The sequence below is a fragment of the Bipolaris zeicola genome, assembly GCF_000523435.1.
Source record: "Bipolaris zeicola 26-R-13 unplaced genomic scaffold scaffold_89, whole genome shotgun sequence".
NCBI classification, from domain to species: Eukaryota; Fungi; Ascomycota; class Dothideomycetes; order Pleosporales; family Pleosporaceae; genus Bipolaris; species Bipolaris zeicola.
Window position 1 is genome coordinate 1 of NW_006912138.1, and position 23191 is coordinate 23191.

The 23191-nt window shown below is 49.8% G+C and overlaps 9 protein-coding genes across 9 annotated transcripts; 3 read left to right on the top strand and 6 right to left on the bottom strand.

Annotated features, from left to right (window-relative positions):
• Window positions 1-391: 391 nt before the first annotated feature.
• On the top strand, window positions 392-1468 carry COCCADRAFT_97959 (uncharacterized protein; the record flags this gene model as incomplete). The annotated part of the gene is made up of 4 exons (XM_007714789.1): window positions 392-653; window positions 700-950; window positions 1006-1197; window positions 1244-1468. The coding sequence occupies 4 exons, from the start codon at window positions 392-394 to the stop codon at window positions 1466-1468; spliced, it is 930 nt and encodes a 309-aa protein (XP_007712979.1).
• A 317-nt stretch (window positions 1469-1785) lies between these two features.
• COCCADRAFT_37377 (uncharacterized protein) lies at window positions 1786-2863 on the bottom strand (the record flags this gene model as incomplete). The annotated part of the gene is made up of 5 exons (XM_007714790.1): window positions 1786-1952; window positions 2017-2099; window positions 2258-2357; window positions 2409-2573; window positions 2623-2863. 5 exons carry the CDS (start codon window positions 2861-2863, stop codon window positions 1786-1788), a joined length of 756 nt encoding a protein of 251 aa, XP_007712980.1.
• Window positions 2864-5970: 3107 nt separating this feature from the next.
• On the top strand, window positions 5971-7466 carry COCCADRAFT_37378 (uncharacterized protein; the record flags this gene model as incomplete). The annotated part of the gene is made up of 3 exons (XM_007714791.1): window positions 5971-6142; window positions 6362-6866; window positions 6923-7466. The coding sequence occupies 3 exons, from the start codon at window positions 5971-5973 to the stop codon at window positions 7464-7466; spliced, it is 1221 nt and encodes a 406-aa protein (XP_007712981.1).
• Window positions 7467-9105: 1639 nt separating this feature from the next.
• On the bottom strand, window positions 9106-10342 carry COCCADRAFT_37379 (uncharacterized protein; the record flags this gene model as incomplete). The annotated part of the gene is made up of 3 exons (XM_007714792.1): window positions 9106-9619; window positions 9669-9754; window positions 9803-10342. The coding sequence occupies 3 exons, from the start codon at window positions 10340-10342 to the stop codon at window positions 9106-9108; spliced, it is 1140 nt and encodes a 379-aa protein (XP_007712982.1).
• Window positions 10343-11634: 1292 nt separating this feature from the next.
• On the bottom strand, window positions 11635-12279 carry COCCADRAFT_5623 (uncharacterized protein; the record flags this gene model as incomplete). Its single annotated transcript, XM_007714774.1, has 2 exons — window positions 11635-12101; window positions 12204-12279. 2 exons carry the CDS (start codon window positions 12277-12279, stop codon window positions 11635-11637), a joined length of 543 nt encoding a protein of 180 aa, XP_007712964.1.
• Window positions 12280-12305: 26 nt separating this feature from the next.
• COCCADRAFT_5624 (uncharacterized protein) lies at window positions 12306-12755 on the top strand (the record flags this gene model as incomplete). The annotated part of the gene is made up of 1 exon (XM_007714775.1): window positions 12306-12755. One exon carries the CDS (start codon window positions 12306-12308, stop codon window positions 12753-12755), a length of 450 nt encoding a protein of 149 aa, XP_007712965.1.
• A 2683-nt stretch (window positions 12756-15438) lies between these two features.
• On the bottom strand, window positions 15439-16515 carry COCCADRAFT_97966 (uncharacterized protein; the record flags this gene model as incomplete). The annotated part of the gene is made up of 1 exon (XM_007714793.1): window positions 15439-16515. One exon carries the CDS (start codon window positions 16513-16515, stop codon window positions 15439-15441), a length of 1077 nt encoding a protein of 358 aa, XP_007712983.1.
• A 172-nt stretch (window positions 16516-16687) lies between these two features.
• Window positions 16688-16846, bottom strand: COCCADRAFT_98033 (uncharacterized protein; the record flags this gene model as incomplete). The annotated part of the gene is made up of 1 exon (XM_007714794.1): window positions 16688-16846. A coding segment is annotated over one exon (159 nt), but the record flags the coding sequence as incomplete, so codon positions are not given.
• Window positions 16847-20204: 3358 nt separating this feature from the next.
• Window positions 20205-20963, bottom strand: COCCADRAFT_37381 (uncharacterized protein; the record flags this gene model as incomplete). The annotated part of the gene is made up of 1 exon (XM_007714795.1): window positions 20205-20963. One exon carries the CDS (start codon window positions 20961-20963, stop codon window positions 20205-20207), a length of 759 nt encoding a protein of 252 aa, XP_007712985.1.
• Window positions 20964-23191: the final 2228 nt, after the last annotated feature.

Genomic DNA, 23191 nt, shown 5'->3' on the forward strand with positions numbered 1-23191 from the left:
AGCAATTCTTTTATCTTAATTTAAAAATTAAATATGATTTGGTGGAGTTGCACGGTGTTGAAATTGGGCAAAAAAGTAGTGTTGGTGCGCCCAGACGCTAGTGCGAACAGACTTTTGAGTTAGTACTGTAACTATATGGAACAGATTTTGTTTCTTGGTCGTATTTTCAATGCACCGGTCATTCTAGTTTTGCGCTGTTCAAATCCAGATGGTACGATTAGCTTGCCATCATTGATACTCAACCGAAATCATGTGACATGGATATGCTCTCTAACGTCATTATATCTGTACAATATGATTTAGAAAAGTGCAAGTTACATTATCTTTTTTCTAGCACATCTACCTTCGCCTTCCTATCTTCACTTTTTAGAGCCCCTGCAGGACATTCAACATGATCAGTAAAGGCTCATTACTGGTTTTCGTATCGCAAGTTTTCGCTGTCATCGTTCACACCTTGGCCAAATTCCTGGAAACGACTGGCGATATAGACCCTCAGCAAATTCTTCAGGTCCGCATGTTTGTCACTCTAAGTTTAAACAGTCTTTGCCTCAGGACGTGGTATTCGCGCGAGCTTCCACTTGGAAGCTATAACCTCAGGTACCTTTTGGTGTTACGAGTAGTTGGCGGAATCTGTGGTTCATTCGGATTTTACTGTAAGTCTACATACTGTCAGGAGTCCATACAAACTAACTCTTTAAGATTCTCTTTCATATCTAACTCTAGGTGACGCAACAGTTTTAAATCTTCTCGCACCTCTGGGGGCTGGATTTCTGATCTGTAGAAAATTTGATTTGGTTCGTCTCAGTTCGGTAATGATGTGTTTACTCGGTGTTGGACTTATCACCAAACCGGACTTCATTTTTGATCATCTTTACCATGATAGTGAATATCGGCATGCAGTCTCAGGTACTGGTTTCGCATTCTCAATCATGGGCGTCCTTGGTGGAATGGTAAATTTTGCTTGTATCGGAAGCTATATGTCTCTCTACTAATGGATCGAGGCAGATAGCATACTCCATGATCTCAGCTATTGGTGAAAGAGTCCACCCTTTAGCCGTAACAAATTGCTTTGCCACAGGCGTCCTGGTTCTGAGCAGCGTCTGTTTCGCCGTGATACCAGGTATGGAGTATCGTTGGGATCTTAGCACTTTACAATGGATTATCCTTCTACTAATAGGCATTACCGGTTCTCTTATGGTAGGTGCTCCCGAATCTACTTTGTATCATACCAATAATTTCTTAGGAGTACTTTCTTACAGCCGGACTGACCTCAGAACGGGATGGTACTGCGGTATACATGATATCATTGCAAGTGGTTTTAGCACTGATAGCAGATGTGTCTATCTGGGGCACCAACCCAGATGCTTTATCACTGATTGGATCTGTACTGGTGCTGTCTGCCGTTGTGGCGACTGAGAAATGGAAAAACACTGTTGAACATCAGGAAAATTTCGAATTGAGTTGTTAAGACATAGTATCTCTGATCACAAAACTAGCATCACTCATGGGTCAGTATTCATTAGTACATAACCTCTGTTGGACTTTTGATCAATCCTGGAACTATAATGTCTATTTCTTACACAATACACTCAAGTCAGCTTTATCACCCCCATTTTTGTGAGAAATTACTGCTCAGCGCCTTTAGACGCTGTTGTTCGCAAATGATGGTGGTGATCCCATCCAATGAGAAATGTACTCTGACAATTCGAACTTGGCACTGTTCTGACCCGTATAATTACACCTTTTTGCTAACGGTCTCCTTTCTCCCAGTTTCGGAGGTGTTGACTAGACCCTGTTGGCCATCCAGCTCATCATGGCATCGAAATTCCTGCATACGTGCCATTGATCGGTAGCTGCATGGGCTACCTTGGCTTCTGGTCTCCAGGCGAGAAGCGTCCAGGTTAAATCGAAGCTACACGTCAGATGCTGTCGAATGTTTTCCAGGCAGTGGTCTACAATATAAATCATTGATTAGCATGATAATAGGTTGAATTCAGTACGTCAAGTGAGCTATACCAAGATGCATTCGATGGCTCATATGATATGGTCTCTCAGGCTCATCAGTGATATCCGTGTAGTAATCTCTGGCAAGCGATTTTCTGATATAATTCCAGGTTTCGTTTTAGTGATGAGTTCGCAAATGGGGGGAAGAGTAACAAACAACGCACCAGACAATGAAGAGAGTGTATAGCACTTGGTCTTTGGTTCGCCGGTTAGATAGTATTTTCGCCCTTTCAGAGCAGGAATGGATACGCACTGTATTTCATAGTGTCCATGTCTGAGGTCTTCATCCAGGACTTGGATACCAGAATTCCTTATTTCGTCTGGCGTTAACTTTGAAAACCCGTGTGTGCCGTCTGGTAATGGTCACTTCAGGACTCAGGGTCATTTGAAAGAAGTGTGTTTACTTAGCAGCATCTCTTCCCTCCATGCAGCATCAAGCTTTGGACTTAGGGGCGCAAAAAAGTCTGTGCTATTAGGATCTTTGGTAATTGAGTATGATCCGTGCTTATCGATGTTGACTCCTCCGTAAAACTTTTTTCGCTTCAGGGATATTGCCGCACGCGCTGGTTCTACATACCCATCAGCAGCGGTTTTCCTAAGCTGCCAGAGCTTCATTACCTATGTCTGTCACAAAACCAAACTCATAAGTCCCCAGCTCAGACACTTTGTCGATAGTCTCTGTTCTCACAGCAACAAAAATCAGTGCGACAAGAAGGAAAGCGCTTAACCCCCAAGGCAAAGCTGTACTACTACAAAGACCTTTGGTCTTTTTCGTGGTGGCGTCCGTTTGGCGGTCTTCATGTTCCAGGGCGTCATAAAGACTTCTTTCTTTATTTCGGAAATGGTTGAAGAAATACATATCGATAATGATTGGAAGTGCTGAACAACTGAGTGAAGAATGTAACCGTAATATATGTAACATATGATCAGACCGCTTGGTGCATCGGTCCAAATTTTTGAAAGATCGGTCATACCTTTGGCCGCACGGCATTGCAATGCCGCCCGAAGAGAGATCCAGATACTACGTTTCCAACAAGCATGCATCTGAATCATGCCCTAGATGATACGGCATTCAGAATCACAAGAATCACCACTATATCATTGAACATATCACGTGACGGGAAATATTTTCTTCCGGGAACTTGAATGGCACCATCATATACCAAGCAAGTCTAATTACTCGTTGCCCACTATTGTAATATGTTTCGACAAATATGTGAGTGTTTCAGGCCCAAATACATTCCCCTGTACTTACATTACACGTTGAGAGGATATAGCAGTACCGTGTTCTGCTTATGCAAAACGCTCAGTTCTTTGAATCAAATAAAATGTCGTAAGTAGCAAAACCGAAAGTATCACATTCATGTAGCCGCTCGGTGGATGCCTCTAGTGCAGTCGTAACGATTTAGCTTCAAACAGTAAGGTGAAATTAGACACATCCGTGTTAAAGGTAAGTGTGTAAATAATCCTTGCTAGGTGTTGCGCTATAAGCATGACGTACTTGCGGATCGTTTGCTGGCTAACTCGATTTCCTACCCGACCGAAACTAGGGATAAAGCCACTCTCTACGGCTATACATATAAGGAAACAGATCGCCGGGAGGGCCTAGGCTAAGGTTGAAGCTATAATGACTTACAACTTTCAATCGGTCCGAGCAGATACAATCACTTGATAGAACTTGCCTCGTGCGTTATCTGGGGACGGCTCGTGACCTACACGAACAAACTAGTGTCTTATCGGTGTACATGGATGACGGTCATGATTCATGCAGTATGGACGAAAGGTCTACGGAACCGAGGAACATGATGTCGCAACTCTGGAGGAAATTGTTATTGTGCCTTTCATGGAAAACAGAACATTGAGACACGAAAGCTACTGTATCAAAAAGGATTGGCATATCTGCACGTGCCGTCTCTACTGACTTCTTCACTTTGCGCGATTTGTCGACTTGCTTAATTGGACTATTGTCGTGTTCCACAGTCATTGAAGTGGCAACAATCGAGGTATTTTGTGTCGCGCATTGCATATCTCGGCTAGATTGAGCCGAAATCAGAATGAATTGGTAAATTGCAGAAGGGCCGAGGTCATACCTAGGGTGCAAGCGAAGCTACCTAGGTACTACGCCACGACCCAGCAGTATTCGAGCATCATATCAGCACCTGCAAATCAAGTAACATATACCCTGTGCTGGGAAATATATATTCTGCAAAAAACTGACAACGAACATCAGATAATGCTTTTTCTGTTGAGATACCCTTCACATCGAGGGTTGTATGTTGGAGTTGGCGGGATTTGTTGTGTCGCGTCCTGAATAGACAGCATGGGCCGCTGATCACAAGATGATTATTACCTAGCATGACCGGCGATCTACGTATCGAATTGAACGACTAGCTGGGCACAAATGTCCATCATTCGCAAAAATACTACCAGGGTTTTATCTACAGGTTTGAATAGGGGTAATTATATCCTTGCTATTCATGACGAACAGGAATTAGCCAACATCTTCACTTCCGGGTCTATAGATGCAAGGTCGTTGTCCCTGTACCGTGGCACCCCGGCTTAGCAAAAGCTTTTCTGCATCAAGCTTTTCTATTTACGGCCATAGGATAACTTCAAGACTGTGCATTTGCCAACGCGTTCTTCTGAACCCTAAATACGAGACATGAGCCCTCACAGGTTGACGGGAATCTCGGGTACCAAGTAACACTTCGGCATATCCTATACGTGAGAAATACGAGGCGCTTAGAAATGATCTTCCTCTCCGCTTACAGGATACTCAAGTCATCCATGAAATTAGTCCTCCCAAGCAAAAGTAGGCTTGAATATGAAAAACAATAGCTTAGAAGACTTCTTCTGAGCGCCTTCTTGTTGCACTGTCCTAGGCCGTGCATTGTGCCACGACATCCTTGAAGCCACGCATTCAGCTACATGCTCCAAATTGCCATCTAGTGACCGGTACATCTTATCTCCAAAGAAATGTGTTCCCTGCCCCACTCGATCACTATAAGGAGAGGGGTTATCTTCGGTTATTCTGCCCAACAAATGGTTTGATCATGAGCTTTTGGGGGCAAGATTGCTTTTTATAGAAAGGCTAGGAAAATGCTATAGTTGACTAGAGTATCTAGTTTGCACTAACTAGAGCTTTTTCGAATCTTCGGGTTTCAATGCAGACATTGAACGACTCATACATAAGAATTACTTACCTTTACAGACTAGCGCCAGGAAAATGTAGCCAAAAACCGTGTAGTAAGACCCTAGCAGACCGATATTGGACGTTAGCGGATAGTCCTACAACATCAAGACGCGTCATACAAAGCCGCAGCTTGTAAAACACTGAACAATAGGACGGAAAGCACTAATACTAGCGTGATTCTGAGAATCGTATTCTCCGCACTAGTATAGCACGTGAATCAGATAACGCCGAGAGAGCTTTTCTGGATTAAGCTTTTTAAATTTGCAACGTTAATCTTGTTGAGTTTGAATTGGTGCGGAGATATTTTGGAGTGTCAATCTTGTCGGTATTACCGTACTTTCTCCCGCGAGTGTGCCGAATAGTATTGGAAAGCTAAAAGCAGGCTTACTCTCTACAATAATCTTTTCATACGCCACACTTGCAAACCTATTACCACCCTCTTCGGAGTATATTTTATCTTATTCAACATGAACGGAGCGAACTCCGATCCTATAGAAGTCCTGCGATGGGTTCTTGAGAAAGTTTCACCGGCTGATGTCGTGGGTTCTTCAGTAAGAACTACAAACTCGAGTCTCGCCGATAACGAGCATTTTTGATGTTTTTGTAGGCAAGAGAGAGTTTCCAACAGTTCCTGCGGCGCGGGACTGTGCCACAGCTCCGACAATTACTACCTGAGATCCATGAAGCTGAAATTCTTCTCAATATCACAGAGGCACGTGAATGTTCAAGATCAGCATCAGCCAGCAATTCCATGACCGCTTTGATGCACACAGATGAAGGTCAAGGGCGCAAGCGTAAAAGGAAGCAGTTCTTTCGTGACAGTGGACCATTTTCTAGAAGCCATCGATGCAAAGGTTACTTCTATTCACACCACCCGTTCTCCGTTTGGGACTAACAAGCTCAAAGCATCGTTAGCTTCTGGTACACTACCTCCCAGTCCGTCTAGTATGAATACATTGTCTCCATCGCCATCGCAACCAGACTCGCTCATCTCCTCTCAATCTGAATTGGAATCGATATCGAGTTTTCCAGAACGCGTGAATTCGGACGATGCGCTTGCATCCACTCACGGGAATTCGCCATTTACAACCCCACCGATTTGCAATCAATATCATATCGATATTTCAGAAGAGACGGATCCATTTTCCGAAGGGCTTATACCAGCACAATCTGAAAATGTGCTTTGGAGAGCAAAGCAATTCTTTGCGGAACGTCTTGGAGATCGCCAAGCAAGGTTGGACTATCTATTCCGAGCAGTTCAAGGGCTAGTTGAGGCACCAGAGTTAGCCCCAGACTTTACGAAGAACATGTGGAAATCACGATCTGCGATCTTCAACAAACCAAGTATGCCTAACACCAAAGCTCGACTTCGAAGTCTATATAATGGCCATCGCACTATCAAGAGAGCAAGGGAACAATACCTATATGCAGCTCGCTTTTGCTATATCTACCTGGAACACGATTTGGACGAGCTTTCTAAATCTCGTGACCTTATTCTTTCTCAAGGACGTGGCAGAATCACTGCAGCCTTTGAACTGCAAGCAGAGATAATCTCGACGACAGTTGATATTGTGAAAGCAGAAAGAAAAGCAGGCCGTGGCTATCTACAAATTCTGATGGAGGGCGGTCCCGGGTTTATACTCCGCCTTGGTTCTAACGTGTCTACAATGTATGGCTATCATCTTGCACCAACTTGGATTTCGTGGTTGCTAACCCGATCTATAGCTGGGAACGAAAATTAAGCACTGCAGATATTCGGCTTATCATTGAATTCCTAATTGCAGAAGCCCCAGTTTTATACAAAGACATCATGTCATACAATGAAATAGCCACTCGAGCGCTCATTGACGGCTTCATTGCCTATGGTTGGTCGGCTGAAGAGATTTTAGCGTCCGAAACCTCTTTATTCAAGAGATTGAGGGAATTTGCTAACCTCGAGGAAATTTTACAATCTGCGGAACGATACGGAACATGTCAAAGCTCGGTAAATACTCTTTTGGAGATGAATACGCCAGATGTTATGCAAAACCAAGAATTTTGCAACCTGGATGAAGACTTGTTGAGTACTCCACATTCCAGCCTATCCCTTGTAACTATAGAATCTGTTTTCGGGTTGTCAATGTGTACCGATGAGGAACTTGAAGTCATGAATAGCCTAAGTCAAACAAGAGATGAAGAGTTAGACTTACTTCTGTCCCAGGAGATGGAGTACTCTACTGATGTATGCTGGACTATTGGGGATGAAAATTCAAGTAATTTATGTACATAGCAATATACATAAATAAGCTAACGGTAGCATGATGTGATAGAAAGAAGGCACGACTGCCATCGCATTAGCTTTCTAAGACCATCGTGGCAAAGTGTCTAAATCTTGTCTCAAGATCATGTAGCATCGTATCGCACAAAGATGGCCATATCTGCTTTGAGAAATTGTCACCTATACCTCCTACATGAAATACGAGATGAGTAGGGTGCGAACAGGTCATGTTGTATACTTCTAGCTAGTCATCTTCGCATCTACCAGCTCGGACAAATGAGGCAGATACAGGTATACAGCTATGAGCAGTTTGACCACCACCTTCCGTCTAGAAGCTTAGTGCAATCAACAGGCCAGTCTGGGTACATGCAAAGGCCAAAACATGGCTGTTGTATCATGTCGACCTTGGAAAGATTGGATCACAGTAGCACGTACCATGCGGTCGATCAGGAAAGTCGAGGACTTCTGAAAATGAGAAAAGAACTGGGAAATGAGGGATAAGACCGAACTAGATAGCTTGAGTGACTCGATTATGAGTGAAGACTGTGTTATTGATCGATCCTTCACCGAGCCGACTTATCTTCGAACCCACAAAATCGGAATGTCCTCACTTCCGTCTCTTTCCCCTCCAACATGACGCTCGCGCATACGATTTGATAGCTATCCCCTGCATATACCCTCAACGCAACTTCATGGTCCGTGGAAATTACTAGATATATGTATCCATCAACTTTTTTGCCAGGGCAATCAACCAATGCTCGATACTTACCCGCCCATGTCAACATGTCGCCATTTAGTAAAGTTGCACGTTCAAGGCGGGGATGCTGAAAGGAGGGAATATTGGAGAGCCTCGATAGTCGTGATGGCGAGGCTAGTGATCTGTAGAAGAAGTAAATCATTGGGTACACATCCTCTCGATTGGTGTCCTGTTTATTCGGCGAAACGGGCTTGGATGGAAGATGATGAGGAAGAGTGGAATCGCGGCCTAAGTTTGGTAGATTGAGAGGATCCTTATGCGCGATATTGAGTCGAACCTTGGTAAAGTTCCTCGTGGGGTAATGTTCGCCGAGCCAAAAGTCTAGCACATCAATATCGAATTGGGATAGGCAGCAGAAGTGTACTTCGCCGTCTTCCCTGGTCCCAGAATTGAGCCGCGGGACGTAGGAAAGTCCGAGGATGTCAGCTCCATCCTGGGTACTTGAGAGAGGATGTTCCAACCGAAACAGATAAGTTGCTTGCACACGTCTATGGCGGTGTGCGGAGCGTTTTCAAGAGGGAAACGTGTTTCGATTCGCGGCAGTGTGGGCAATAGAAGGCATATTAATGCCTCCACTTAATTCGACGAGTGTTTGCATTGCGTAGTCGTCAAGCTCATCAAGATAGTCCATTATAATATCGCGGAGACTTAAGAGGTCTCAGGCCGCTGTGTAGATCTTATTATAAGCTTCAAGTGCTATCAGAGTACCGCATATCGTTCTTATAATGCGATTCAAGCTTTTCAACACTAGTAAGAGAAGAAGATGCGATGTGAGTAGCAATAAATCATGGTATGCGCTTATGTGTAATGAGTTTTTACGTTTCTCAACCGTACCGTATGTATTCTGATGCCCAGGCATCTGAAACGTATATTTGGGTTTGGATAAAACATTAGCTACTTTTTCTCTTTTGACTCTTGTCGCACTTCTTTCATACGGCCTACAGCTTTGTCCATACCACTCAATCTCCTGATGAGGTGTTGAATGCCAAAGGGAAGTACACCGAGGACTTGGACATATCTTGAGTAGAGGGGTACTGCAATCTCCCCACTATCGCCCTTCTCAATCATACGTATAATGTCCTTGCCAATCTCAGCAGGTGTAACAATGGGCGCAAGGAAGTTGCTTGGGGTCTTGAGGCCTGCAAACATCTGTGTGCCCATCTGGCCAGGTGTTACAAGGATTGTTTTTATATGCTTGGCGTCGGGGTTCTGCGCAAGTTCAGCGCGCAATGATTGATGGAGCGCCAGGAGTGCCGCTTTGGAGGCAGTGTAAGCGGATAGGTTAGCCGCGCCGAGGTGTCCAAGGACAGAGGCAACAGTGACGATGGTGCCTCGGCCTTCTTTTAGCATATGTGGTACGAATGTGCGGAGAGTGTTGAAGTGGGCAAGCGTATTGACGCGGAACGTCCTGTTTGGTGTATCAGCAGATGTCCATGTTGGCGAAGCTCTATGCGTACCTTTCCACTTCCTCGGCGGTCGAATCGAGGACCGAATTGGCCCGCATGATACCTGCATTGTTGATGAGGATGGTGGGGGCCCCAAGCTGCGGTTGTCAGTATGCAATGGGATATGTTGGAGTAGATATGCTCACATCTTCGACAATCTGGGCTGCAGCGGCTTCAACTTGTTGTGCATCGCTGACGTCACACTCATAGTACAGCACGCCCGTGTTCTCGGACACTTCGTCGTCGACCTTCTTGGTGTCGAGAACAGCAATGTTGGCATTGCGCATGCCATATGTCTCGGCCAAGAGTGCGCCCAATCCTTCGGCACCGCCCGTGACTACGATGACTTCTTCGGCCAAATCCACCTCGCGCGGCGGTCCAAAAGCGATGCGGTCACTAAGCAGGCCAAAGATGCCAATGATGGACATGAGCATAGCCCAGGCAGTAGCGAGGCGCATCTCGAGGTTGCCGTACGGTGTGTATTGCGCCCGCAGGCACAAGACGACGACCCATGAGACAAACGGATGGAATATCGTGTAGCCGAAGACGTACCATATCAGGTCAATGGTAAGGTAGTGATGCCATGGCTCATCGGGGCGGTCGAAGCTTTTCGGCAGCTGGACGGGGATTTCTTTTATTCCGGACGGCATGGCGGGCATGTCGATACAGGAAGCTTGTTGGCGCATCGAGGATGGCGGGGCGCGTACTATTACTGGCGCGTCTCTGGGGCTTAGGCGCGAATCGGACCTCTGTACCGGACCTGCGGTGCAAAAAACTAGCGAGGAAGGAAAAGAAGAAATGAGACTGCGGTAGGAAAAACAATGGCCAAAGGCATGCCAGGGGCCATGGTCTTCTTATTATTCTCCTGTCGTTGATGCTGAGGGTTGCAGTGTTTCATGCCCGCCTCAGGTCGCACAGCCGCTAGCCCTCACAGTCCCAGGCAAGTCTTGGTACGTACCAGTTCTACCCCGACAAGCGCAGACTTGTTCTCTTCTCGAAGCCTTCTTCACGCACGATTCAGTACCTGCGACGTATGCGACACCTGTTTTTCGGCAACAAGAAAAAACTGATATACGCATTGGACAATGGAGTTGTTGTGACCGCAATCACCAAGGCGGACGGCTCCGTTTCGACCACACCGACATGATTGTATCAACCAAAATCTAACGATGCCACCAGCACAAGAAAGCAACTGATCTGGATAATCCGACGGCAAATCCGAATAACGGCAAATTTTCATCCATAGTATATGTCGACGCGATTATCGTAACCAACAAGGAACTGATATCCTTGCTAGATATGTCTAGCGGTTGGCAGCATACTTGGCAGCATTTTCCAAATGATGAACTAGAGAGGCGTTCCACAGGCACATGCACAGCTGTTGTAAATACGAACGAGCCTCATAGAGCATGCCTACCTTGGCTATCGATACACGACCTGCCATGCCTGTTACCTGACAACTCCAACGCCATCCGAGAATCGTGAAAGAGGGTTCTTACCAAAACTACTTCTTGTGGCCTTCTTTAATGACGTTTGTCGGGAACTTCATGAATGCCTTTCCGTTTCTTTATCCATCTACCCCTTCACCATCTAACTTTGCCTCTGTCCTAACCAACCAGCGCCAGAGTACTCGTCACATTAGTGACTTCTACTGCTCTTTCGTCAAATGATTGGCCTTTTCTGTACTACGATGCTCCTCTTTGCCCTAGTGCAGGCTCGAGTCATCGTGACCAACAAATGTCAGGATAGCGTATGGATCTGGTTCTTTCCATTCCTCAGTCCTAGTCACACTGAAAACGTCCGCGTCAAACCTGGAGGCCAATACCAGGAACCCTGGCGTCTCGGGTCGATAGATGTCCTTGGTGTCACAATCAAGATTCCGATGCAATCAGACGGTATTCACACTCTTGTGGATAAAATTGACTTTGTCTATTCAATCAAGAACAAAGACAAATGCAAAGTCTAAGTTCACTTGACCTTAGTTGATGGAAGCTATCTCCGCCATAGTCTCAACTTTGATAGCTGCACCTCCCAATACAACTCCATTGACGTTGTGGCGCATGAGTGCGATGCAACAGACGAGGTAGAATTGGTCCTTTGCGGGACCACTAGCACCATACGCGCCAAGGACATTGCGTCTCTTGAACAGATGTGAGCCTGCTACCACCCCAATGGCGATGATATTGAGGTGCCTGATGGGCTTGAGTACTACGGATTCTTTAAATAGTTCCCATCCAACATTGATGTGGAAGAATCCGAGGAACAGCTGCAGAATGCCCAATCCACCACTCCTTGGCGTTACAACAACCACTGGTTCGACCCTGTGACATGCAACAAATCGAGAACCAACGATGAGCCGTCGGTAGATGGAAACCGCCTCTATGAAGACGACTCCCCGGTCAATTACGGGGTACTCATCATCACGAACCCACCTCTCGTTCGCAACTGTCAAGCCAGCGTGCTATACCCAGGAAGATGAACCGTCCATGCATCATCCACACCACGAGCCACGTCCACTTTTCCGCTCAAAAGTCGCGATTAGCATACCTCGCTGTGATAGGTGATCGAGAAACACCATCCTGGAGTCATACAAGACCGCAATGGGGAAGTGGCCAAGGCCCATGGTCGCGCGCTCTACCCTCCTCACATATGCGCGATCCCAGGTACAAGCCGCTCTTGATGAGCTGTTCTTGCAAGGAAGTGGTCAAAAAGCTCTATGCTATGTATCCAGGTGTCGTGAGCGACACAAAGACGATTGGACAAAGGTACAATGCTGAACGCAGGGAATGCTTGCCCAACTTTTGCGAGCTAGCAATGCCCGGAGTCGACTGCGTCCATGCTGCAGGCATGTTGAGAGCTACGATTGAATCATTGGGCATAGGCTATACCGACGTGATCAACGAGGACATGAAAGGATGCGTGCCCACGCTGATACTCACTCTTAACGTTCGCCCTATGATCTGTATCTTGAGGCTCTCTGGTGCTTTCTATGCGGAATCCGTGTGCGAAGCTATTCGGGCTTTACTTGAACATAATGCCCAGGCCAGACTGGACCAGGACATTGAGTTCAGCATTGATGATACCATCTGTGGCAACTGAGATGACTTTGACGGTTGGGTACTCATAACGCGATGGACGGCTTGGGTCTATAGTGACTGGTGATAGTATGTGTAGTGTATGTAGTTTAGAATGCAGAACGAACACTGACTCGCGCTGATATTTATCACAAAAGACTAACAACTAACTAGTGTGTGCATTTAATAAGCTTCGGGTTCCGTATGAGTGGATGCAACAGGTTCTCATCGGAAAAGAAAAGCCACTCGGTCCATTCACAAGTCCAAGACTAGGTAAGGGTTCAAGGGGATCGACAATGTACTACTACAAAATGTGGGAGATAGTGCTGGTAGCCCAATCAATGCAAGGCTGAACTTTTCGTCTTGACAACGCCTCGCGCTCATATACCAACGGCGGTTACAACTAACCACCACACGATATCTAGCAGACTGCATGTCTTCAGATATGCAGAAGACATGGCATGGAATGAAGCACCCCTCAATGACATCACTTTCTCCTCCCCCTCCACATATGTATTTCCACAGGCCACGTACACAACGACGAAGCCAAATCCCCCCGAGCCACCAAGCACACGTAGGCAAAGGCATACATACGTCCATCTTGACCCACGATGAAACAAAAACCACCGACGATCTCAACCCTATCCTCTCCAACCCCGTCTAGTCGCAACCGTCCGGGCCCCACAATAACAACCCCACCAATCACACCACACCTAAACCCTTACCGGTATAACCCTTCCCGCACTAAACCCAGTCAAGTATAGAAAAGCAAAAAAAGGGCCAAGAAAGATGAAACATGGGGCGCTCGCGCGCGCAAAGCGGGGGTTGCATGGCCCCCCTCAAAGGGCTAAATACTTAATGTACAAGCAACAAGCCGAGAGTATCAGAATATCTGAAGAAATCCGGGTCCACAACCGTTTGATCTGCACCCGGGTTGTGCGCGCGCAAACCCCAATTGAAAAGAAAACGGCAAAAAAAAATTTAAGTTTCCAATTGTTGTGACAATTGTGTTTTCTTGGATACGTGGAAAGTACGTTACGCGGTATGAGGATGTACGGGATGGGGGGTGAGGCAGCTTGCAACGCCAGGTAGATGCAGGGGGGTAGGGGGGAGGGGGGAAGCGAGAAAGATTCGTTTTCTTTGGCTTTTTGCTGATAAGGGGGGTGAATGTGGTTGATTTAAGTTAGATGAGCATGCACACTATTCTTTTCTTTGGCTTGTTCTTCGCAAATCATGTAGAGTAGTCATACATATGCTGTGCTGCCTTGGTGTATGCCGTGGCGTTGATGTTTCGAGACTCTCTCTCACACACACACATACCATCCAGTCGTTCAGTCCCAGGTGATGCCGTGCTTACCGCGGGAATCTTTCAATGGTTGGCATTGCGGGCTGCGTGTCAGCCTAGTTCCGGTCTCAAATATCACCTACATGCCGCACTTCATTGGTTTTTCCGCAACGGGCCTGGGACACACAAAGGCCAAGAGAGTGAGAGAGAAGAAAAAAGCGGCAGACGTAGATCATTCAATCAAACGGTAGGCAGGTAGAACCTGGTTCCATGTAATACGGTATAGTCTGTTAGCCCAATGTGGCTGCGCAAGCGGAGACGGACGAAGAAAAGCCAAGTGGGGGAGAGAGAGAGGAAAAATGCCCGAGTCGCATCACGAGGCAGATACGAAAGGAGGATGACATAGTTACATGTGCCTTGCGGACAGATATTCGGGTCATCTACTTACTCTACTATCGAAATAAGCTATACTCCACACATTGCTGCTGAGACACACCTGCAGCCCGGTCCGTCATCGGTCGATCTTTATAACAATTCTGATGCTCTAGGCAAGAGTATATTTCTTCCATACCGTGGGCCCCTCTCGTATGTGTGTGTGTGTGTGTGATTAGTTTGGACGGAAAAGCAGAGGGACGGACGCGGCATGTCCCCTTTCTGCTTGCCGCGGCCCAAATGTCGCATCTACCCTCGGCCATGTGTGTGTGAGTCGTGTTTGATAATGGATCTACGAGGGGTCTCAGCGTCTTATTGATCCCACGTCCCTCTTTGGAACTTTGGCACACAGGTCGCGTAATGTATATGAGTCGCGCATGGCCCAAATGCAACAGTCGTTCCCGCTAGTTGGATCAAACGCTCTAGTCGTGCCGTGTGATAGATAGCCGTTGCAGCCCTAGCGCGCCCCGTCAGATGCAATCTACCGAGATTGAAAGGCAGAGCAAAGGGCGTCATGCTGTTTTATTTTTCGGAGACCCAGGCCGTTTGGTGCTCCGCCAAGCCAAAACAAGATGCAAAAGCGACAAGTGGAGTGATTCAAAATATGTTTAATGATTTTTTCATTACTCGCGCCACCTGCCAAACGAGGACAGACAGCGGAGCGAACCTTGAACTAGTAGCCATGTGTCGGTGCTCCGACAAACTATTGATGATGTGATGAGGATGATAATTTCCAACGCCGATTCCATGCTGTGTTATGCAAATGTTTAGAAATGAACGCCTTCCAATGCAACTGGTGACGAGATGGGCGAAGAAATGTCCCATCCAGTGAGCATTTTTCGTCAGATCATGTCAGCCGTATAACACCCGTTGAGACTCCCCTTGGTGAAACCAAGCGCAAAGCTAAAAGAAAAAAAAGAAAAACACAAAGAAGGAAACATGACAAAGTTGTGGTAAGCGACAGTGTGTGTGTGCAAGATAGCAAATCAAATTAATACGTGACCTGACGGCCGGTATATGCGCCCGTCTGGCCGAACATCCGGCTGAAGATGCCGCCCGCTGACGTCTTGACCTTCTTGGAGGGTTGGTGCTCGTACAGCGGGAGAGCATGCTGCTGCTTGGGGGCTGCGTACGGGATAGGGCCATTGATATATACAACATTGGCACCCTGGTCCGCGTCGTAGCGGTGGAGAACGGCCTCTGAAGGCTCCTCGTGGAAGCTGGAAGGCGATTCCGATGAGACTGAGGCCGAGGAGCTTCGGGTAGGTGGTGATAGCGAGGGTGTGCGCGAGGGTGCGCGGGATGATGGGACGTATTGCATGCGATGCCTCTGAGCACGAGAAGAGTGTGAAGACATGGATGAGTTTGATGGGTAGGTGTGGACTGAGCGCGAGAGGTTCTCAGTAGTGAGCTGGTACTGCTTGCGGGCAAGCTCCTTCTCCTTCTCGGCAAGCCTGGCCTTCTCGGCCTGGCGTGATTGCCAGACACGAATGGGGGCTAGGAAAGGCTCAAGGTGGTAGTAGAGGTCGTCTGTGTTGATGCGGAGGTCCCAGTCGAGGAGGAAGAGCAACTGCTTCTCCATGAGGTTGACCTCTGTGATGGAGAAGCCAAAGTTGTCGTAGCCGCGAACCGACGAGTACTTTGCCCAGTGCTTGTTCTTGGGCGATGAGTCGTTGAGGTTCTTAGCAGCAAGAATGAGCGAGGCGAGGAAGATGCGGTGGACAGTGCAGCGCATGCCCTTTGCAACAGGGGGGAGGCGTGACCGTAACCGGCTGAGGTAGATGAGCGAAGACATGAGGGTGGCCGTCTGGACATGTGATCTCTCGACAATGGAAGTGATGAACTCTTCGACGGATGGAAGGGCCGGTTCCCGGGGGTGCGAGGCAATGTGCTGCGAGGGCGAGGCTGGTGGTGTGGGGGGCAGGTTCTTGTTGACGCATGGCTCGCAGCGGATGACTTGTGTAGCCTTTTGAGCAAGATATGAGATCATGTCACTTGACACTGGGAGTTGGATGAAGTGGTCCAGGGCCGCCTGGTTCTCGGCAGCAAGGTTTGGTGAGTAAGGCATGGTGAAATTGTGTGTTGTGGTGGTGGGCCTAGGTTGGCGTGGTGGTGGTGATGTCTTAAGAAGTGAATGTAGTTCCGGTCTGGAGAGTGGGTAAGCGGGTGTCCAAGGCTGATTGTGCTGTGGCTTGGTGGCAGCACGACAACAAGGTTGAATTGGCAAGGCAGCAGAAAGATTAGAGCGACGGAAAAGTCCGAGTCCAGTCGGAAGACGAAAGGCAGTCGAGACGGGGGGGAGGGGGGAGAAATTTTTTTGGTGTTGTGGAGAGAGAGGGTGTGGATGGCGCTGCCAATAAGGGAGTCGGGGGTGGTGGTGGTAGTGGTAGTGGTAGTGGGTGGTGGCGTTTAGTAGTAGGGGGAAGGAAGGCGAGGGTCACTGCCGGAGTGGACGAGGCACCTGCACCGCTAGGATGGCAGGGTCGGAGGTGGGAAAAGAAAAAAAAAGGGAGGGAAGAAGGGAAGGGTTGTGACTGACAGTGTGTGTGTTTGCGAGGGCTGGCAGAGCGTGATACTTAATAGCAGCGGGCCCCTGGGGTGGTGGTGCAGGTGGGATGCTAAACTGAGAGGCAATCCTACGGGCCTATGGGCGTCGTGGTTCGGCGGCTGGCAGTGGCAGCCAATCGAGTGGGTAGCGCGCGACGCCAGGCAGCGGCCAGCGGCTGTATGGCCGGTTTGGGGGGGTTACAAGATTGCGAGTGGTGCTGAGGGCAGTGTGGCAGGAATGCACAGTGTTTCAAGTGCAAGCCAATGGTTTGCCGGCAGGGCAGGGCGCGGTAGGCGACAGGGAGCGAGGGCCAATCAAGGCGTGTTGCGAGTCGCGTTTCGAAGGGCGGGCGACAATGTTTGAGGACAGGGAGGGGAGACTGAATGGGTGTAGTGTATTGTGTATTGTGTTGTATAGTAAGTAGTGGTAGCGATAGCAATGACTGACGGCTGCACTGCAGGCGTTCAAGACGTTGCAGTTGTGCACCCGGCCGGCGTCGTCGACAATTATGTATCTGCAGACTCGGCGGGGACTAGCCAGGCCTGCTGGCAGCGCACGTCGGTCACGTTCCCAGCCTGCCAGATGGTGCTTGAGGCGGTGAGGCGTGTTAGAGTGGAGCCGCATGGCCGTGGTGGATGAATAGCAGGCGACCACGCGGTAGCAGTAGCAGTAGCAGTAGCAGCATAGAGTACAGTGACGCACACGAGCCCGACCTGCCCGTTTCCCAGCCTCGTGCGCCCGGGATACTCTGGCCACGGGGCGGCGGCCTCTGCGTGCCAAAAGCATCGTCGGTGTGCGTGTGTGCATGTGTGTGTGTGTGTGCCTGGACTCCAGAGTATTATTCACTACTAAGACGCGCAGCAATGCGTCGTGGATTGGGCGCCCAAGCAAAAAGGCAGAGAAGCTTTCGCTACGCCTGCCGCCACTATGCTAACCCTAGGAAGGGCCTCTTCGTACGTATCTGGTCTACTCTACCCTATGCCTGCCTGTCTTCACCCACCAAATCCATGCCTGCAGGCCAAACCATAGGGCCCAGAGCATCAACACTCGACTCCAGCCCATTGCATCTACAAAACATACGCCGGGCCACCCACGACTGCATTGCGCCCAACTGGCAAATGACGAAATGCCCGTGAATGATTAAACAAAACGAAGCACGCCCAATGTTGCATGTGCGCCAAGGCCCGCGGGCGATCAGCAGCAGTTTCTGCCATCTGTCACCCCGTCGCATGACAGCGTGTCCATCCGACCTCTCTCGCGACGGCCAGATGGTGCTCTACGCTCCGCCAGCTCCGCCAGCTCCACCACCGACGGCCCATGGATCCCTTGGATCGCTGTCATGCGCTACCTGCTTTGCCTCCGACATGGCCTCGGGATTGGCTCATGCGCATTGCAAACACCTCTCCATTTGTTTCAACACGTCTGTTTTGCATTGCTCTCCACAAATCGCCATGCTGCCGCCACATGCCAGCGTGCATCCAGTCCAGCCCTGCTACGGCCGGATTGCTCATTGTACTGCTACTTACTCTTCGCCTACCATCCTCCCCATTCCATCCCACTCTCTACCAGGCCCAGACCCTTTTTTCGGGGCTGCCAAACGGTAGCGAGAGCCTCAACAGCCGCTGCACCGCCTCACCCACCCCCTGCCGGCCAATCACCGTCCGACAAAGCCACCGAGATAAATGTACATAATGCCCAGGTCCAATCAATGCTCATGCAACTCGTCTAATTTGCATCTATCTCGCGCACTGGGTGCGCCCATGGTCCCAGGTCCTACCGGATATTGCTGCTGTTCTTTGTCAACCCATGTTACTTACCAAGCAACCACCTGCATCCACTGTTACTCGACGCATTAACATTCTGCTCCCAATGCCGGGCGCCAGATGAGGCTCTTTGCGTGCTAGTCGCCCACCGGCTGCTATAACGGGAGGCGGGTTCGTGCGAGCCGCCCACCCCACGAAGCGCTCGCGTCACCCACCCCCAAACCCCAAAATTGGCATCTTCTATCTTGGTCTTCGGATCTCGTCGCCTCCGCTTCAACTGCGCTTCCCAGTTTCATCCTCTTTGCTTACATATGCCCCATGGTTGCTACTATTCACGGTACGCCTATACGCTCGACTCTACTAAATCAGACCCCGCATTCGCCATTGCACCATGGCGCAGCCCCCCACCACACCCATGATGTTTCATCCAGTCCAGACCACACCCAACCGATAGGCTACGGCTAGATGTAAACGTCCCAACGCATCCCAAAAACATACTAGCCATGGCTTCTTGGCTTCTTGTCATTCGCCTTCCATGCATTCCCTTCTACCTTCTGGACCGCGCCCCCCCCAAAAAAAGGGCCCGATTCCATCTAGTTGCTTGTTGGCCTGCTTGTCGGCCGGCAACCCTTTCATGCACAAAGCAGGAGTTACATGCTCCATGTCACGGTACTCGTACGGCAAATGCAGTTGGACTGGTTTTTTTCTTCGGGGCCATCCAACTACCGGCACGCACGCAGAATCGACGTGTTCGCCCCCAGTTCGAGTCATAGCCGACTGCCAACACGCTTGATATATCGTCATGCCCTTCCTTCCCCAATGCACGCCACCGTGTACGTACATGGTCCCGAAACAGGCAGCTGGCTGCCTAATGACTCCCGCGCCTTGTTTCAATCTTCATGTACAGTGACATGTCCAAAGTTACTGCTTTCACAAACGACGCAGAACATACCCCTCGCTCAGCACGTTCCAGACAAATCATGTGGTGGTAAGTAACACAAATCAGTGTAGCCACACTAGACTCGTCGGATCGTCTTCTCATTCTGCTCTATCGAAAATTTAGTGTACCAAACTACCTTCTCCGTCACAATTCTCGGTAAGACAACGGCATAACAAAAGTGGGTACGCTTGGCAGGAACAAGAACATGTTCGTCAACATCAACCTACACCATGCCCGGCTTCAACGCTATAATCGTCCTCTCTGTAGACCGCAGCACATCTAGCTTCGAGAAACCTCATATTTGGTTTTCTCCATAACAAGCAGTACCAATTAATGTCTAGAAAATTCTACACTCGAGATCTGTTGACTAGCAGTGAACAAGACATAATCCTGCCATGAACTAACTCAATGTCACTACTACTATTACCACCACCACCACCACAACTAATCATTCAATCATCCAATGTCCCATTCTATTCAACTGCAACATTACCCCGTCCACCTACCTACTCCATCATCCTGCGCTCAACACGCCCGATTCTCGGCGGCGTCTCATTCATCATGATCCGGTGCTGCTCCTCATCGCCATACCGCGCAGCCACATTGGCCTCCTCGCGCCGCATCACCATGCCATCCCCATCGTTCTCCTGATCACGCTGTTCTGGTCGAATCCGCCGATACGTCCGCCCCGTTGCTGCCGCCGTGGCTCGAATGAGTGACGACTGCGTGTATCTGCTCGTAGTCCCACTGCCTTGCTCAAACGAAGCAAGAGCACTCAGAGGACCATCACGCCTTGGTTGCAGGCTCAGAGAGCTAGATCCCCATCGATACATGCCTACAGGCCCGTGGCTTGCAAGCTCGGCCCTATACTGGCCCGATGGCTGTCGTGGTGACCACCTCGGTGCTTCGGCCTCGACAACGACGTGGTGACTCTGCACCTGAAACTCGTGTTGCAGCGGGTGCATGTGTAGCGTGCTTGCTGAACGAGAGACCTCTCCGCCGCGTGGCATATCCGTCGTTGCCGAACCATCCGCAGAGTAATCGCGAGATCGATTGGATGCATCATGCGGGGCCGCGGGCGGCACCGCACTGTAACGGGATGATGACATCTCACTGCCTCCTATAGCGCCAGAGTACGTGGTGTAAGGTGGACTCTGCAAGCGTTGGTATGCCGCTCTGTGCGCCGGCACTCGGCCATAACGGGCTGCATCCCCATGATTGACTGCCACTGAAACTGGTGCGTTTTCACTCGAGCGTTGTTCCATCCTGAGCGATGGACTTGGCCTGAGAAAAGTGGGCGAATTACCTCTGGTAGAGAGCGAGGGATTGGCGGGGTTGGCGTACGTAGGAGAGTTGAGCAAGGCATGCTGAGTGTGTACACGACGCTGATAGTGCTCTGCATACGGATCCAGAGGTGATTGCAAATCATGGACGGCAGCAGTGGCAGCTTCGACATAGCCTCCTGAAATCTGCCTCAAGTCGCCTGATGTCGGTGACGAGGAGGTGCCATCATTCTGCATCCGTGTATATGGCATAGACGGAAGAGGCGAAGGTCCATGTGGCCTGGTCCTGACGCCATCCAGCTGGGGAGAAGGAGATGCACCATCTCGTGAATGCTCACTACTTGGTAACCGCGTGTCCGAACAAAGTGACCCATACCAGGAATAACCTGTACTGGCGCTGGTAGCGTCACTGCTGCGCTCTCGGGGTCTCACGCTTGTATGGTCCGATTGTCTCACGCCTCCCACAGTGCTTGAGAAATTCCTTGGATCAAGTGTTGAATGATCATTGCTGGTCAAGCTGTAAGAGTCCCTGTGGCGTCTGGTGAAGTGTTCTGGCACTGCTCGTGTCCTGAACACGTCGTCAGATGGGTCGCTTGGACTTGCGACACTGGACAATGGCGTGGCTCCCGATGACAGGCTTCGTGTAATAGCTGGCTGAAGACCACTACTGCGACGCGGTTCAATATTTGGCAGGCGCTTCTGGGAATGGCAGTGTGTCCGTCTCGGGGTCTGAGTCAAGGAGCCATTTGAGCGGAAGGTAGAGTTGTTAGAGCTAGGATTAGTCGGTGATTTGGTGGGGTCTCCTGGGGACACTTGATGGGCAGGTGAGGCGAGTTTCTGTACCTGATGTAATGGCGAATGCTCACGGATGATGTCTCGACGACCATTATGACCTTGAGCAATACCTGCTAGACTTCCACCACCTCGCAACGCCGGGGTGTTGCCAGCAAAGTCGGCTGAGGGCAATCGTGCAGGTTGTCCATTACTACTATCGATAGTCCCAGTGGGTCCAGACGTTGCGGTGCCAGGCAGTGGATCTGAGGGTAGATTGGAAGCGCTCTCACCTTGTTCATCAGAAGTGATGTGTGTGTCTAGTGCTTGGCCGTCCGGCCTAGGGCGGAATGGAAGCTGCATGGTATGTGATACAGGCAAGACTGGTGGAACTGCTTCATCACTTCCCTCAGACATGTGGTGGGGCAAAGCTGCATGGCTGTTATCATGGCCTGGTGGTACAGTCTGTTGCTGGTTGTGCACGTGCTCTTCCTCATTGACAAAATCGAAGACGGCTTGCTGGGGCTGCAAGGCGGGAATGTTACCGAGGGCAGTGATGGAATCACGGGTAGACCTCTGCGGGCCACGTCGCAAGATGGGCTGGCCGGGCTGTCCGTGAGGGCGCATTGCCCAGTGTTGTCGTGCTGTTGATGTCTGCTTGAGGGAGATGCGGCGGAATGTCTCGTCAACATCGTCTGGAGTCAGGGCAAGCTCTGATGGGCGCAAACGTAGCATAATGAGCCAACTTTGGACGAGCAAACGGCAATCGCCTGAGGGGTCTGGCAAAGGGGTATTCTAGGGTCCAACAGTGAAGGGTCTCAGCATGGTGGTGAACCGGATGGAACTGGTTCGAGACGTGCTGTACGCTGGCCATGAGCCACTGGCATTTCCAATGCTATTGCTATTGCTATTGCTGCGGCCATTGCCATTGCCTTATCCATGGCCATCTCTCCATTGCCGTTGCCTGGTGTTGCACAGGGTCTCGGGAAGTTCCATGGGCGGTGCAGTGCTGCGCGAACAGCGATGCATGACGCCGTACCTTCCTCCCCGTACCTGGTGCTCGTGGGCAGCCATGATAGCAGCAGAAAACCGGCAGACGTGGTGGGCGTGCATGGTGGAGAGAGACGGATGAGTAGACGGATAGACGGCGCATGGTGTGGTCGAGGTGTTGTCAGGCCGTCAGCCATTTGCCGAGACATGGCATCACCGAGCGTCTGGGAGCACCACGGCCAGCAGCAGCCGCAGCAGCAGCAGCGCCATACGAACCTCACCTCGCCGCATCTCGTCCCAATCCACCCCCAACCCATCGACCGGCCTCTGGGGCCCCTGCCATGCCTCCGCTGCACCCTCGTATCCCGCACGCTAATCGAGGCTCCTTTGACGCGCCGCGGGTGGTCCCTTCGCTACCTGCAACCCTTCGCTCGTTTACCGCCAGTGCA